General features: G+C 40.5%; 2 protein-coding genes across 2 annotated transcripts in view; one reads left to right on the forward strand and one right to left on the reverse strand.

Moving 5' to 3' along the window:
* The first annotated feature begins 8151 nt into the window (after positions 1-8151).
* Positions 8152-11105, forward strand: tnfb (tumor necrosis factor b (TNF superfamily, member 2)). Its single transcript, XM_040030873.1, has 4 exons — positions 8152-8731; positions 8834-8888; positions 8988-9047; positions 9313-11105. Exons 1-4 carry the CDS (start codon positions 8543-8545, stop codon positions 9750-9752), a joined length of 744 nt encoding a protein of 247 aa, XP_039886807.1. The 5' UTR covers positions 8152-8542; the 3' UTR covers positions 9753-11105.
* A 2372-nt stretch (positions 11106-13477) lies between these two features.
* LOC120732944 (gamma-aminobutyric acid type B receptor subunit 1-like) overlaps positions 13478-18117 on the reverse strand; it is a 78877-nt gene continuing 74237 nt past the window's right edge. The window contains exons 17-18 of the mRNA XM_040030870.1: positions 17689-17832; positions 13478-13762 (exon numbers count right to left, since the gene is read on the reverse strand). Coding sequence (XP_039886804.1) covers positions 13478-13762; positions 17689-17832 — 429 coding nt within the window. The remainder of the gene's footprint in view (positions 13763-17688; positions 17833-18117) is intronic.

The following is an 18117-nucleotide window of genomic DNA, read 5'->3' on the forward strand; positions in this document are numbered from 1 at the left end:
CTGTGAAACGGGTCTGATGAGCCTGTGGGGTTTGAATGTTTCCCTGTGTGCCCTCAATGTGGCAACATAATAGAATTTCCCTCCTCACAGGAATGATACAATCCCTTAAAAATACAAAGGATCTTTCTCTGATGTAAGCAAGCAAGGAATTTATTTATGTAGCACATTTCGTCATATAGTTTCAAAGTGAGATTAGTGAGATGGTAATGGCCTGATTTTAAGGCCACTGGAAGTGGAAATGTATCCAGTAAAGTCTGAAAGATTTGAACACACACACACATACTGGCACAATGTTTGCACAAACCAGCTTCTTTTAAGCTTCGTTGTCTCGGTGGTATTTCTTCCACTAAACCCGGCTCATTTATTTCTTATCATTTACTTAAATTGATGCGACCCCTGAGTCAGCTTGCTTCATGGATATGGCTGAATAACGTTAAGCTTAAGATAACCATCAAATCCTGTCTGTTATGCGGAAGAAAAATGAGGAGGCAAACCACTTAATCATAAGTGAAGCGTAACTTCTTGGCAGAGGTTTGTAGGCCACCAGACTGTAGAGTCTAGAAAGAGCGGAAGCCACGCTACATTTGTGGTAGAACCTCATATCGACCTGGTTTATTCCCTTACACATCTGAGCCCACATACCCCGAAGAGGGAATGACAAGAAGGAAACCAAAACTATAAGATGTGGATTTTTTGCTTCTTCTAAACCTGCACCTGTGCATGTGTCATCACACACATCTGAATACGAGGCTCAGCTCATAATCCTACACTAAACAACTTGTTCGCCTACAACAGCTTCCCCTCCCTCAACATCCTCCCACCCGGCTTCCTTCCAACCTTTCCTGCCCTGAGCTTATCTGAGCCGGCTTTACTGCTGAGCTTCACCGTGCGATGACCGCATATTCCTGGGATTGCATGATGCAACCAGAGAGCAAAATCAGCAAAGAACAAAAAAAGCTTTTTGATGGCTTTACGTATACCATGAGGGTTACATGTGGGGAATGTGTCACCGTGTTTTTGGGACTGGCCTGACAAAGATTCGGAAAGTCAGGAAAAGGGAAAGGCACAAAGATACGAAAGCTCAAACTGAGGAGGTTTCATTTTCGGTGATATTTTTCCCAGTTCAATGAAAAGAGGCATTTGTGAAATCCGTGGGATTCAGTGAGTCATATGTTAAAGGTCACACTTTCTTTTGTTGGGAAACTATATATCCATACAGATTTAAATGAGCTGATTAGTAAAGGCAGGGGAAATCACAGACAAACACATTTTTAGAAAAGGAAATGAGTGTAACTTTGTGTCTAGACTCTTTATTTCTATTCAGGTATTTCACAGTAATTGTTTACAGTGAAGAAGATCTATTTCTTCCATTTGGTGGAGAAGGACTCCTCCGTGTTTATCATGGAAAATGTTATTCCGAAGTTTGTCTATTCACACTGCGAGGTGCATACTGTATTTTGATGTTATTTTTCTCTCATGGGAACTAGCAAAACATATAAACAAGAAGATAACACAAAGCCACACAAAGGTTGATCACAGAGCGGTTAGTGGACGATCACAGAGGGGGAAACAAAAGAAGTCAAAAATGACTACAAACAAATAAAAATAAAAAATCAGAAAGTGGAAAAAGAAAAAGGGGGGTAAACCCAAAATCAAAACAAACAACCAATACAAAATCAAATCTGGCAAAAAGATGACCACAAAGACAAAAGGAACCACAACAAAAACCTAAAAGACTACAAAGAGTAAAAAGTAATGACTAGAAACAAAAGTGGCAATAATAATGAGATTCAAAATTCTTTTTTTTAATGTGTACAATGATCCAGGGGATGGTCACAGAAACCAAACGAAACAATACTGAAAATGCAAATAAGCACAAAAATGGCCAAAAAGTGATGATGAAAAAAAAGAGGCAAAACATAATCACAGTATTACAACTAGGAACATAAAGTCACAATAAAAATGCAAAATAACACTAAACAGACAGAAAACTGAAAGTATCTGCGTTAAGGAGGCACCCAATCACCACACACCACTGAAAACCAGCCCTAAAGGCATAAAAATGACCACAATGACCAGAATAAATCACAATAAAAATGCAAATTGGCTACAAACAAAGGAAAAGATTGTCGTAGGCCTAATACAGAGAGACAATAAATCATAAAATAACCTGCTAACCTCATGCGCATGCCTCTGGATGTGGGAGGATGCCTGACTACCTGGAGAGACAGAGAACATGGAGTGTGCACTCAGAAAGGCCCCAGCCAGGCGGCAGATTTGAACCAGGGACCCCGTTACTGTGAGGCAACAGTGCTAACCACTGCACCCCTCGCAAGAAGGTTAAAAAAATTGACCACATTATATTTTTCAGGATTTAAATATATCAGAGAGTGTAACATATCATGGCCAAAATACAATATTTTATTTTCATATTTTCAAAAGACCAAAAAGTAGTTCAACTGATTAACACCAATGCGACCACAGAGTCTCCAACACCGCTACTTGAAGTGATCCTACACACAAATATTCGTGCTATAATTAAGTTTGAGTTTGGTTTTTATTCCTGTTTCATTGGGAAATACGAAGAACCGGTGTCTTTATGTAAGCTGAGTCTCACATAAAGACACTGATTCAGTGTCTTTAGAGTCGGGGATGGTACCTATAGACGAGCTTCCTGTCTTTGCACACCGGATATCATAACCAAGAGCTTCTTTTGGAGAATCTCGTTATGAATAATCGAAAAGAGGTGGGTGAGTGAGAGGGAGGAACTGTAGACAGCATGCATGCATCTGACAGTGTGTGTGTGTGTGTGTGTGTGTCATGTGGGTGCATATGATAATGGTGAAAATGATATCATCCGGCAACATCTTGCGGTTGGTTTGTGTTTGCATGTTGGAATGAAAAAGTCAAAGCCAGACACGGAGGTGCAATTTCACTGCTGATTTCACACATGACATGCACACACTTTCTGCTGCGTTAATATTCAGCGTCACAGCACTCCAGTCCTTTCAGGTTTATAAGATACACACATTCACAATCCCCCCGATGACACACTGGTGGCTCCCCCTTCCACACTACCGAAGTGATAATCAAGCATCAAGAATATATTACTGAGCAACTTGGCCCAAAAACAAAACAAAAAAAACAACCATACAATACACAAAATGACCACAGAGTCAAAATGATCACAAAAAGGAACACACAAAATCCGATACATAGAAGAGACAAAATAAAACAAACGTGCAAAAAAAAACTTTAAAAAAAAAGAAAATCAAGAAAACATTAAAAAAATGACATTTAATCAAACAGAGACGAAACTAACAACAAAAATGTGAAATATTTGCACAAAATGGCCAAAGAGACAAACAAAACCAACACACACAGCAACAAAAGAAACACAAAATAACACAAAGTCAGAAAAAAATGACCAAAAAAGATGGAAAATAACCCACACGAGACAAAAATGAGAAAAAAATAATGGAATATTGTTACAAAAAGAAACGCAATGACTAAAGAGAGACAAGCAAGACAACATGCTCACCATCATAACAACACAAAACAGACATGCACAATAACCAGGAAGAGATGGGAAAAGATCAAATGTTACTGTAAACAACACAAAACGACCAACAAGTAGATTTGTTTTATTTTTATTTTATTTTGATGTTTTATTTTTACTTTGAATTTGATTCAATTTTATTAATAAAGCACCAAATCACAACAGTCGCCTCAAAGAGCTTTATATAGGAAGGTAGACCCTACAATAATACATACAGAGAAAAACCCAACATTCATTTTGCAGAGTGGGTTTACTCGCCTCACAACAGTTTTTATTATAGAAAATTTTTAGTTTTAGTTGTAATTTGTATTACATCCAGCCTTAGTTTTAGTCTCCCTGCATATGAAGGACGTGTTGGAGGCAAAGCTCAAAAAGAAATTAGTGCAGGTATGACAATAGGTAATAAAAAAGCAGAACTGATTGTGTTGGTTCACAGTCGGCAGCCAAAGTCTGATTAAACATCATCCTGCGTTTCCATTTTATTCTAGTTAGTTTTTTTTTTTTTTTTGTCAAATGTCTTTTTTTTTTTTACTTCAGTTTTAGTTTTGTTTTAGTTAGCTATAATAACCTTGTCACAAAGTCGGAAAAAAAAACAAATATAGATAAGATTAACTAGATACATACACAGCAACAAAAAACCCAAAATCATGATGACCTAAGGTCACCACAGAGATATCTAATATAACAAGAGAAAAGTAACCGCAAAAGCCATGAGACACAAAATGACTGCAATGTGACAAAAATCGAGCACCAAAAAAAGATCCCAAACCGCAAATGCACCCACACAAAAAACCTAAATGACTACAAAACAAATGCGAATACAAAGAAAGTTCTGTTTGGGACGGGGCGGCAACTGTTCAGCAGATTTGGTGTCAAAGGCGATCAGCTGTAATAAAAGGTGGTTCTAAAAATCTGACATCCACCTGAAATCCACTGATGGGCTTTGCATGAAAATCATCGGAGCCACTTTACTAAAGGCTACAAAGAATTTGCATTCTCTATACAGTTTCTAAATCTTTTTAATAAGCTCTACTTGAAACATCTTTGGGATCTCCCACAACAACCACGCACAAAAACTATTTAGGTACTTTAGCAGTAGCTCATTGCACCGACCCCAGGGGCCAAGCCACTAATTTTTGCCTCCTGTAAATTTAGTCGGCGTGGCAAGCAACCCAAACTCTTACTGATATGAGTTCATTTTAGATGATTTTAGTTACATTTCAATAGGCCTAAGCTGCTGGGGGCTTCCCATGAGACACTGAGTGGCTCTTCTTGACTCACATTTTTTCACTCTTTGAGTTTTTATCCGCCACTCTGCATTTAATTAGTAGCAATTATTAATCTAAAGTCTTCCTCCCCTCACCCTTCAATGGGTCACGGCAGATGGCTTACCCTTCCTGACCCTGGCTCTGCTGGAGGGAGTTTTTCCTTGCCAAAGTCACCGAATGCTTGCTCGGGGTTGTCTGCTTGCTGGGGTTTTCTGCCTATTACTGTGGGGGCTTCACCTTACAATGTAAAGTGATTTGGTGTTATACAAACTGAATTGAACTGATTAGCATTTAAGCTCTGTAATTTGTTTTAAAGAGATGATGGAGTGCTAAAGCATAAGCTAATGCGAGCAACCTTAGACAAAAAAAACAAGATTATGTGTCAATTAATTTTAAGCTGGGCAAACACTGTGCAATTTTTGGCCCATTTTGAGCTGATTTTTCAGTCGTGCGACCGTTTTGGGGATTCGCCTTAATTGTGTTGTCGTGCATCGTGTAATATATGTGGGGTGACGAGAAGCGACCTCACAACCAGCTCCCGATCATCACTCGTTTGGTCATAAGAAAATCAAACCTGTTTGAAATCCTGTCAGCCGTCGTGAGGGTGTCACCGCAGCTTCTCACACTGCACACGTGCAGACAGAAATGAAAGTGGAAAGATGGAGTAGCACGGCAGTGCGGCACGTGAACTTTGACAAGCTCATCTGAGCCTTTTCGATGTGGCCTCACAAAATGATCACAACTGCACCAACCGTGAAAATAGTTGGATGGACATTGCTGCTCAATCACAGCTGCATGATCAATGTTTTTCATTAGCAATTTAGCAAAGTTGATGGTGGTGGTGTGTCTGTGTGAGTGAAACACAGAGAGGGAGAGCGAGAGACAGATTTTGTGTTATAAGCTTCATGTTATGGATGCACAGTGTGACTCAGGTCACATCAGAGCATCGAGCCGTATAGTGTGAGACGATGCATCGTGACCTACGAACTTCTCACCCCTGAAATTCAATCATACAGTTTGACCAGGAGCTGAATAATGCGACTGAAAGAAATAGCACAGTGTATGCACAGCTTAAATTGCTCCAAAAGGCAGCGAGAGCACAAATGTGGTCAAGGTGTCTAGTTCAGTGACTTCAAGAGTGAGTTTTTTCTTCTGCTTTTTAAAATAAATTCTCATACAGTTATTATCATGTCTTTAGTCCTGTCTTCCTTCTCTCACCCCAACCAATCATAGCAGATGGCCCCGCCCCTCCCTGAGCCTGGTTCTGCTGGAGGTTTCTTCCTGTTAAAAGGGAGTTTTTCCTTCCCACTGTCACCAAAGTGTTTGCTCGTAGTATGTATTATTGGAAGGTCGACCTTAGAATATAAAGTGCCTTGAAATGCGCTGTATGAATACAATTGAAGAGAATTATCACGTAAAATTGACTCTGAGAACAAAATATTTCAGCATGTGAATCTGTGGGGATTTACCTACTTTTGCAGCTAGTGGCCATTAGAGGAACTGCACCTTTGGTGTTTCCACTTTTGCCTCGCAGGTTTCTACTTTTATGTTTTTTGTTAAGTTTTTTATGATACTGACTAAACAATGTGATCACTCATAATGTGCAGTTTATCAAAAACACAGAAGATGGCTTCAAACGAGACAAATCCTCACTGCTTCTTTAAAACCGTGTTGCGACAAAACAAACAGCAATCGGGACAGTACAAGGGAAACCAGACAAGTGTTTAAGAAAAACACAGCCAAATGAAAACAGAACTCGCTGGACATTTGAGGCATGTGAAGATAAAAAGCCCACACTTGGCCGTTATGTCTCAAACAAAGAAAGTCAGTTGAGAAAGTGAAATGGGAACAGCAAGACAAAGAAGGAGAAGTGTAAAAAGATGCTTTGTGGAGTGTCTTGAACTGAGTTGCATCACCTTTCAGTTCTGAAAGAGAAAGCAGAGAGCTGCCAAGTTTTTTTTTTCTTTCTCTGCTTCAGTTTTCTTTTTTTAAACTGAGGTAATTTCAGAAACAAATGCTGTGTTAACACCATATGTCAAGGAAAAAAAAGAGAAAGTCTTCCAAAACCCCAGAAGATACTTCATGTATGACATATAGAAATGGATTACTTAAACGTCTGTTTCACTTTATAATCCAGGTGTTTTGTTTGTAGTGTATCTACTTTCAAATTTCTACACACTTAAATGACTTGTGAAAATTCCTTTTGAACTTTCATCACATATGACGTTTTGTATGTGCCTCTCATCATGGTTATACTTCAGTTGCTGAACTTTTGCTCGTGCTGTAAAGATAAAGAAGTAAAATAACACTTCAGCGCGCCATCTATATTTAGCATTTATGGATTTATAGCAGACTGTAAAAGAGTTCCACCCAGGTGTAAATATTGTAGGATGATGTAATAGAAAATGAACTGATAATGTGCTAAAAATATATCACATTTCTTCATAGGAAACATTGCTGTTGTGGACAATGAGTTCTCTGCATGGCAACATTTTTGCTGCAAGGTGCTCAAAATGCCAATTAAACCTTTTTAATTGGCATTTTTAAGTAGCAATTATGTACTTTCTGTATCCAACAACCAGAACAGATGTAGTCAGCTAGCATCAGCTGGGCGAGAATGGTTCAGTGTTTACGTCCTGTCACACAAGAACAAGCCTCTTATCGTGTGTAGACAGACTGTGTCCTCTACACACTCGTGGCTTTTGTGCATGTTTTTTGGTACAGCAAGAATAACATGCAACTTCTGTGGCACAAAAATGACTCCAAAAGAGGATGTCCGCAAAACTGTAGTTTCTCTAATGGCCACTAGAGACTCCCAGGTAGTTTAGTAAGCAAGCGGTTTAGTTTAAACTCGGATGTTAGCACACCGCCCTCTGGGCAAATAATGGCCACTTATGGCTTCAAAAAAACCTACATGGCAAAAACGAGACCTTGTGGTAGTTGTGGCCATCTTTTATATACAGTCTATGGGTAAAATGAATACAACAACATGAATGTACTTTTTTTTGAGTGAAAGGCTCCCTGTTTCTCAAAAGAGCTTTGAGCAGAATAACACTTCTGTGAAATACACGGTAAAGGCAAGCTAGACGTGAGCAACAACAACACTCTAGTTACTAGAACTGCACTACATGCCAGAGAAAAATGTGTAGATTTGATTTGGAGATAAGCTATTATGTCAGTGTACTGTGAAGACTTTACTAATAATTTATACGAGTCACGGTGGGGTGGGGGTTGTTTATTTATAATGTCCCTTTTCTGACCTCAAAATGTTGGTGAGCTGTACGAGTTAACCTCAGACACAGTGTGGTGCAACTCTGTGTCTGTCTCTCATCGTGTGTGTGCCTGAATATCTGTGTATATAATTTTTTTAGAAAACCAAAAGTCGCCATCAACCACTTTCCCATCCTGAAACCATAACTCCTGCGGTGACACTCCGCTAAATGTTCTGTAACTTTTCCTTCCCTCTCACTCTCCTTTCTCCATGACCCCGGTTGCGCTGCTGCCACCGCTGTTGCTGCTGCGCTGTCTCCACTTACACGGTGACATCACTGGAGTTTCCCCTGCAGCTGCATAAATACTACAGACTCTCCAGCAGAAGTTCACTCTTAACACAAACAGCACACTCAAAGAGAGAAGTGTCAGCACAGAAGACACAGACAACTATTCGGTTTCTGGATTTCTTTAAAGATCAGACGGCAGAGGCTTTGTGCACAGCATGGTTGCATACACAACCACACCAGTTGATGTCGAGGCCGGTCCTGAGGCGAAGACTGTAGTTTTAGTTGAGAAGAAATCACCTGCAGAGTGGATATGGAAGGTGTGCGCCGTCCTCGTCGTCGTGGCTCTTTGTTTAGCAGGTGTCCTGCTGTTTGCCTGGTACTGGAATACGAGGCCAGAAAGGATGGTAAGGAGCATCTCATCTTTTCGAGTATGATGAAAAGTCTTTCAAAACCTTCTGTGTGTGTGTCTATATATGTATCTAAGGATTCTTTTTTCCTCCATGCAGACACAAGTAGGACAGCCAGAAGCACTAAAGGCGAAGAACACTGGCGAAAAACCAGGTGATTATACACATGGGTGCTTATGAGAGGTTTTGAGAGCTACATTTGAGTCTTTGTGGATTATTTGAGACAAGCTCACATTTTTCTTCCTTCCTTCAGAGCCCCACTCCACGCTAAAATGGATCAGCAGCAAAGCCAAGGCAGCCATCCACCTAGAAGGTGAGTCACCGCTTACCTTGATTTGGTCCTCAGCAAACAATAGGCTCATAATCTCAGCCTTCAAAGGAGCTTTTCTGAGTTTTTCTTCTCCCTCTGTGGTATTGGTAGCTCTCTTCTTTTTGGAAACCAAGAGCACAATAAGGAAGTCCCATAAGTCATTCATTAGCTTCAGTCAATACTTCATTCTGCTCTCCAAATAACAAACCTGTCAGTAATTCACACTCCGGTATTTCAAGGCTGTAACGTTTCTGATCTTTACTTGCAGGCAGCGACTCAAAAGGTCATCTGGAGTGGAGGAATGGTCAAGGCCAGGCGTTCGCTCAGGGCGGCTTCAAGTTGGAGGCCAACAAAATCATCATCCCACACACCGGCCTGTACTTCGTCTACAGCCAGGCATCCTTCAGGGTGATCTGTGGGAATAGCGACGACAATGAAGATGAGGAAAAAAGCCTCACAATTCTCAGCCACAGGATCTGGCGCTACTCAGAGTCTGTGGGAAGCCCCTCCACTCTGATGAGCGCCCTGAGGTCGGCATGCCAAGACACCATTCAGGATAGCTTCTCAGACCACGGCTGGTACAACGCCATTTACCTGGGCGCTGTGTTTCAGCTGAACGAAGGAGACACGCTGTGGACAGAAACCAACCAGCTATCAGAGCTGGAGACTGACGAAGGAAGGACCTTCTTTGGCGTGTTTGCACTTTGAAACGACTCTCCGCTTTGAGCAGAAAAGCTGCATGGAGCTTAAAAACTATGTGAACATATAGTTTTTTATTTCATCCACATGGTGATGTTTAAATATTGAAATCTCAATGGAGATGAAATTCCCAGCTGAAAACGCTAGGCTGGTTTTTTAAAACTATATAAACTGTAACAGTTTGCAACATTGTTTCTACTTTAGGCACTTTTGACATATTATTTATACTGACCTGAGATTGTATGAGGCTAGATTTCCTCTGCTGTATCAGATGATGACAAGGCTCTTTGGCTCAAGAGTTCAGATACAGAGGTGCTGTCATAGCTTGTATGTATTTATTTGTATTTATTTGTATTTAAATCACTGGGACCGGGGCTTTAAAGGTATTTATATAAGTTTATATAACTTTAAAAATTTATATAAGTTGTGAAAAGAATAAAAATGCAGAAAACTACAGAGAATGGTCTCCTGTAATAGTTAGAAGTCTGTCCAGCCGGCGCTGCAGCCCACACACACACACACACACACACACACAGTAGTTGGCAAAAGCTGCTATGAAATTCCTCCACAGCCAGCAAATACTTCCTTTGTTGGATCACACAAGTGGAGGGGAATTTCCTGCTTTTTTCTGCCTCTTGCCGAGTGCTGTGTCAGGTGGAGGCCCACAGAAGCCTCAGCTCAGAGTGGGTTTTCCCCAATGGCAGCCACCCACCCCCACACACAGTCTCTCTCGTTCTCGACACCAACCCTTTCCCTGTGCATTACCACATACCTTGCTTTCAGTCAGCTGAAAAAAGACGGAACGGGAAGCTGTGCGAGATGAGGGATCATGGGATTGTGGCACAGCTGGGTTTGTCAGACTGTCATCATCTATAAACACACATCATACAAATAACGGACGCACTTGGGAGCAATTTGTCTACTTTTTTTTCATATGCAAGGCAAACATCCACTCATTGTCTCGGTAATGAGGTTCCCACTGGGCTTTACAGTTGGTCATCGTGTCAGATTTTGCTTCTAGCTTTTGTTTAATGAGCTTTTCTTCTGGGTTTATTTGGTTTTTTGAGTCCTGCAGAGCTGACCTACAGACAAATATCAAGTTTCACTTGGACGTAGATGAATTGGTCAAAACAGCCCGAGCAAATCAGAAAAACAACAAATAACTGGTGACATCTAGTGGATAGTGCAAACATGAGCAAACATGTGCTGTGCCTTTGGAATATGCACAACAATCTATATGATATGTCCACTTATTTTAAAACGTATCAATTAAAACACGAGAAATACCCAGTGAAAAAAACAAATATTTTATTTATGGTACCCATATAGCTGCATACACATACTCTGAAATATATTAACATTTAATATCTTAGATATAGTGAATACAAATATCCCCAAATCCATGTATATTCTTATATATGTGCAAGATAATAGAACATTTCTGAAGTAATTTCTGCATTCATATACTACACTATCAAGTGATCAAAGTACTGCACAGTTAATAAATATGGCCTATTTCATTCATTTAAGTTGACTTTGACGGTCCTCCCCCAAACCCTGAGCTAAACCGAGTAACAGCGACACAGAGCGGAATCGTTTGTTCGGTTTAAAGTGCACACTGTGATTTACAGATATTTAAAAATATTTGACAAAGTGTTGTGTTACCTGCTAACAGCGTCATTCAGGCGTCATTGCTTTATAAAATCTGGAAATAGCTCATGAATGAAATAGTACATCCGCATTAACTGCCGAATAAATACACTATGTCACATTACTTTAAGTCCTTCATGGATGCTTTCACCACTTAGCTGAAGGCAAAAGATGAAGAAAATAAATTAGCTTCATTCCCAATCGTCTGTGGGAAAAAGGAAAAAATTCATGTACGTATACATACGACACAAAAAACGAAGTTTACAAGTATGACGGGTAACAGATTTACAGGTATAAAAAAATTGTGCTTTCTCTGCATATCTACAGTAATAGCCATCACAGAAGCCCTCAACGTTTCACTGCTGTCCAAACATAAAGTGGTTTAGATTTACAAAAGGCAGAAAGTACAGACTGTGCTTCTATTAAGTATGTTGGAATTTGGATGGCTCCAATTTTGTAGACTGTATATGAATGTGTTTGACGGATAACTGTACCCCGTGAAATTAGGCAGCCAGAATAGACAGCTGGGCCTTGGTCATCATGGTAAGTGATGGTGATTACTCATATCAAATGTTTCCAGGACTCCACGGATAAAAATCAAACTTGACTTAAATTTGTCTGATATCCCATTCAATGCAGTCTCCTTGTGCACATCTGGAACACTTCCATTCTCTGTCCAAGGACCATTCAACCTCATATATGCGCTTCCATGTATCAGAACACTAATGCTTCACCATTTATTTTGGGGCTGACGATGGATTTCCAAGGAGCTAAATCTGGCTGAGGGACAAATTTACGATGTTTAACCCTTGAAATGCCAAGAAAAACAACTGACCCTCAGGAGGCGATGTCACGGTCTTTAATCCTTTATGTGCTTAAACGATGACAGAACGAAAGATTTACTGCGTTTAACCTTTTAAACGTTCGGAAAATTTCACTCCTCGTGAACATCCTAGTTGCACTCCTGACCTCCTGGACTGCCAGAACTGCACACTGAGTGTATTTCCACTGATAACTGGTGTTTGGCCCAACTGAAGCTAAGGGCCCCAAATGGTGATTTGAAAGTAGGGTCAGCATCAGTGCTGGATAAGATCCAGAGGTGCACAAGAGGACGACCCCGAAGGACAATATCTGCAAGATACGTTAGATGCAGGCTTGATGTGACTTGACTTGATGTCTCCTACTGTACTGTACTGCTAAATAAACACAAACTTCAAAAAATACATTGTAAAATATGATTTCAAACCCCAAAGCGTTCAAAACTGTCCTCATTCATCAGTAACTTTGATCATTGTCTTCTTCAACATGGGTCTAATAAGGAACTAGCTTATTAAAATGCAGTTTTGTACTTGAACACACAGTCCTGACAACAGACATCCATGCATGCTTAGCTCCCTGGCCGTTTTAAATTATGGCTGTTTAATAATGCACATTTTTCGCTTCTGAGCTTCTCGGCTGCTTTTAGAGGAAACACTAGAGGGGGAAAAAAAGTCAAAACTGTACATTGCTTTGTCCCTTTGCAAATTTCAGTTTTCACAACTCTCCTGAAAGCTTAACAGAGAACAGAACAACAACTCTATGACAAAACAATCAAATATTACAGACCAATATAAATCACTACCGCATGTCTGTCTAGTTAATGAACTCGAGAGACAAAATGTGGAGACGATATAGCAAAGACACAAACACATCCTTTGAAGATCCTCGACACTGCGTCTCCACAACGAAACCAGATAACGAATGAGGGAGCGGAATGATTAAGAGACTATTGTTCACTTGATCTTTGAAAAAGACGTCGTGTGCTGCTAGTCTTAGATGTGCTTGTCGCCACGTCGAGCCACCGCGTGCGCCGTGTTTCTGGGTTGAACACAGTGAGATCAAAACTTAGAGGATGGGTGTTACCTGTGTGACTCTCCCCGAGTATAAAGCGCTCCCGTGTACTCATTTCAGCTTCCACGCCGTGTTTTAAAACAGTGTCACTACTCCGCTGTGCTCGTTGCCCAAACAAGTGAAACTCACAGTGTCTCGTGCTGTTCTGTGTCCCTCGTGTGCGCCTCCCCCACCCGAACCCTCCCGTGTTTCACCTATTTATACAGCAGCGGGATCTGGCTGTTGTGACAGTGGTTGCGGCTCATCTTGCTGTCTGCTGGGTAGAGGTTGGAGGAGTTGGAGAAGGAAGGTGGGAGGGAATGATTGTCCGTGGTTGGGTTGGGATAGCCGGGCGGAGGGAGCAGGGACTTGGGATCTGGCTGAGAAGAAGGAGGCGGGGCATTGTGGTTCTGATTCTGGCCCGTAGAGGGTCGGCGGCGGTTACGTAGAGCCTGTCGTTCAGCCAGCTGATTGCGGAGCGCCGAAACCCTCTCTTCTTTCTGAAAACACAACCAGAGTCTGCAGTTACAAACTGAAGCATCCCTACGATGATCTAGAGCAGATATTTGTCATGTGATCGGCACACAGCCCCGGGGGCCGAAGCATCAGCCCGCGACTGACACTCTGTATAACTGCAGCACAAGGATGTCACAGATTTTTATATCAACTCTCAGAAGAAGAAAAGCACAAACACTTTTCTGGTGACCAGCCATGAAGTTAAAACTGCCTGGGTTCCTTTGATTTTTCCATGTGGGCTTTGGTTTACTACAGAAAATAAGCTGTGTGAGAATCGTTTTGCTTAGTGGGATAATTGATGTCAGTTTGTTGAAGTGTATATGCGATCAGTAGGTCTTGCACCAGGTCACATAACTTGACATTTATGATGATGCAGAATTTCCCAGATAACTTCTGTATTCTTATTTAGTTGATTATTACTGAACACTTTCTCTGAGATGCACAAAGGTTTCAAAGTTCACAAGCGGGGTATTTACTAAAGTATTTATGATGTAGAACAAAATGTGAAAATAAAATAATAAAATAAAACTTTTTGACTTTGAGACAATGACCTGCTGCACCTGATGGTGAAAGCAATGAAGAATGTTAGTCAGCTAATGCTGATCCATTTGTTTCAGGATCATTGAAGTCGCTGTTCTGTGGCAGAAAGCATTAAAGCAAACGCATCATTTTTACACTGTCAGTTTGAATTAGCCAACATTGAATTAGCCAGGGTTGGCATGATGATGTGATTTCGCCGCAGGGACAGGAGTGTTTTTCCATACTGTGCAGGACTTTAGAGAATCTGATTTAAAATCTATCTGGTGTTCAGAAAAGTAACTATGAGTTGATGTCCAATGAAAACTGCACTGTCAGAGGGTTATTGTAGTGTCAGTGGCTGCAATTTTATACTGTTAACTAATAATTATGTGAAAATGTAAGTTGGGCAATGATGCAGAGAAATTCAAAAGTAATGTAACAAGAAGAGTAACAAATTACTTTCTTCAGGAAGTAAATCAGTAATTTAGTCACATTACTTTTTGATAAACCCCTCACATCCTGAGTGCCAGGATTATAAACAACCCCCTTCTTTCTGCCGACGTCTCACTTTGTGCTCCTGAAACTTTTTCCAATTACAAAGTTCATAAAAAAATCCCATTTCCGGGTCCCTCGTTCTGCTGGCGGTGGATTCCACCACGCAGCAGCTTTTAGTCATTTTCCATTTTTTGCTTGCAGATGGATCTGACAAGGAGTCACCTTCACACAACAAAGTCAGAGAGAGACATTCATTTTTTTCCCTCCTGTGTGGACGGGACGTAACTGCACTCTGTCTCTATAGGTTAATAAGTACATTTTAAAAATAATAATTAAACTGATTAAAAATAAATCACAGTGAAAAAGCAACTCTGATTAACTGCTTCAGAAATGTTCCTAGTGAAATACGTTTGTGGGTTTCAGCTCCTCAGCTTGTGTGATTTATGTGAGTGAAATATCTTTGGGACCGTTTGGGTGACAAAACAAGACATCAGAAGATGTTATTACAGGTTCAGGGCTATTATGACTCTGAAGTAAACAAACCAGGATGTGTGGATGAATATGCATGTTGATTAGCTCACCCAGCAAGTGTCCCTGGACGGCGATCCCCGAAGAACATAGCAAATTAGCCTTCTGATCATTCCAGGATTTAAAATTTGACTTTTTATGCTGTTTATATCACTGCTCATATTTTTTTATTATTAGTGCTGTTAGTAAAATGTCACACTCAGGCACTTTTTTTAAAACAATTGTTGCTGCTTTAACGTAGAAATTTCCCCTTACAGGTTAAAAAAGCACATTTAACCTTAAACACAAGTGTTTTATATAATTCATAGAAACCTGCAGGGAACTTGTGCTACTTCCTCTAAAATATTCTCTGAAACTTCCCTAAATATCTACAAGGAGATAGCAGAACGCCACATAACACAACCCAGTGAGCCACCGCAGATCTAATAATGTTAAATATAGAAAGCTGGAATACACGGTCACTACAGTAATCAGCAGAGGTCCGGCAGCCTCTGAACCTCGCCTCTGTCAGTGCGCCCCAGGGTGGCTGTGGCTACAATGTAGCTGCCATCACCAGTGTGTGAATGTGTGGATGACTGGTTGTGTAAAGCGCTTTGGGGTCCTTAGGGACTAGAAAAGCGCTATACAAATACAGACCATAATGAAATGAATTGTTACTTATAAAGAAAGATGAGCCAGAAATAACATGAAAACAAAACGGTTATTTCGCTGTTATTAACAGTGATGACAGCAAAACAAACACAATAACTGAAACTCCCGTCTCCATTGGCAGGACTTTCCCAGCATACAGGAATGTTTGATTATCCCAAAAAAGGTTGAGGGAAACAGCAGGAAAATCACCACAGCAACAATAAAATTATTATAATGTTTAACTAGTTGTTTCTTCTTTTTCATTCACATCTTTGTTTCTGAAATTGTCAGAACTACCAGGAAAATGCACAGATTCCTGAAAAGGTATTTCACATAAGCTAACACATCCTCACTGGGACAGTAAATGGTTCACTCTGTGCAGCATGATCACATTTAGAGAACGACCAAAGACCAGCTGTGCAAGAAAAAGTAAAAACATATCTTTAAATTAATTTTATCACCATAATTAAAGTTTTCGAAACTGAAATAAAAATAACAATAAAGAATTAAATCAAACATGAATTTAACAAGTGAAGAGATGCAGGTTTTTGATTACTTTTAAAACATAAAGCGACAGACAACCTTTCACTAAAAGTTACATAATACTGTTATTACTGTAGTTTTAAGGTTTCAGGTGACTTTATTTGTTCTCATTAGGGTTTAAAATCACAGCCATTAAAAAAACGAAAGAAACTTCAGTCTTTGCTGGATGTCCCTCACTCGCTCTGTGGCAGCTGTGGTTTCTAATAATTGAGTTTTAGACTGAAAGATCAGATGAGCCACAGTCTGTGTCTCTGGGAACGCAACACTCACCTCCTCAGTCAATGCAGACGGAGCTTCAGCGTTTTCCCCCTTTAACTTGAACCATTATCAAAACTCTGCTTTTTTTGGCCTCTGACACTGTTTTTGTTTTGTTTTTATTTTTCAGTTTCTCTGGCTGAAAATCCTCAGATTGTTTTGCTTTAGCCGACAGGCTTCTCCAAGAAAACAGCTTCACTCTTTGCTGTTCAACCCCGAGGTAAACGTGTTTCCATACAAAGAGAATGGCGGCAGGACAAAGAGCGTTTTAACGATGGACAGAGCTTCCAGGTCTGAAAAGTGAACCCAACAAAAAGTGCCAAGTTTTCCAATTAGAGAGAGCGTCTAGCCTTTAAGGATCTTAGGCACTAGTTTTATACTCAATAACATGCTAAGTTACCCTAGTCATTAATATAACTAAAAACAAAGATTATCCGAGGTAAGCTCATTGGCTAATGAGCTGTCAGCCAATGAGTGTGCAGACTGCGATGGTGAAAATGCTTCATAGCAGGTTTTCATTTACTAACGTTAGAGTGAAACGGCACCATCACAGTGTTTATATCCATCATTTCTATTGTCTATGATTAGTGAGCGAACATGCGTTTATTGATTTATAATGATTCCGACACACTAACGCACAAATACACTTAAAAGGAATTTTCCACATGCATCTAATTACCGTGCAGGTTAAGAGCATTTCTACGCACATATTAGGCAATGAGGTCATCACGTTTGCAGCATATCTATGTTCACACATGCAGCACTCTCAGTGCTCAGCATGCCACACAATCATACATAATAAATGAATTACATAAGATATCTGTACAATGATTTTTTACGAGTGTGTAGTATATCTATCGCCTTCACGGGTGAACTCCAGGTTAAACTGGAATCTGTATTTAATAATAACGATATGTGCATCTGTTTAATGCGTCCTCACCTCCTGGATGATCTTTTGCAGCTCCCTGTTCTCCCTCTCCAGCTGCCTGGACTTTTCCTCGTCGTTGTTGTTGGTGGACGAGCCGGTCTTCAGGGTGTCCTGCTGCTCCGACTGCCACTCGCCGCGGGTGATGAGACGCCGCATCTGGACCGTCGCAGAGACAGGAATTCAATAAAGAAGAAAATCAGGACTGAGACCGGCTACCCTGCGCCCGATGAATAATGCATCTATTCAGAGCCCCTAACAAAACATCTTTAATATTTGCAGCCCTCTCAGCCAAATCACTCACATTTCTCTAAAGGCTTAAAAATATTATTCATCACTGAAGACTTTTATTTTACTTTAGTGACAAGTTCAGCACTCGCTGCTGCGCCGTCTCTGCACAGCAGTGAGCTCCCACAAATATCCTGATAATCAAAGGGTGGAGAC

This window comes from Simochromis diagramma, unplaced genomic scaffold, assembly GCF_900408965.1.
Source record: "Simochromis diagramma unplaced genomic scaffold, fSimDia1.1 OVJJ01000361.1, whole genome shotgun sequence".
Taxonomy (NCBI): domain Eukaryota; kingdom Metazoa; phylum Chordata; class Actinopteri; order Cichliformes; family Cichlidae; genus Simochromis; species Simochromis diagramma.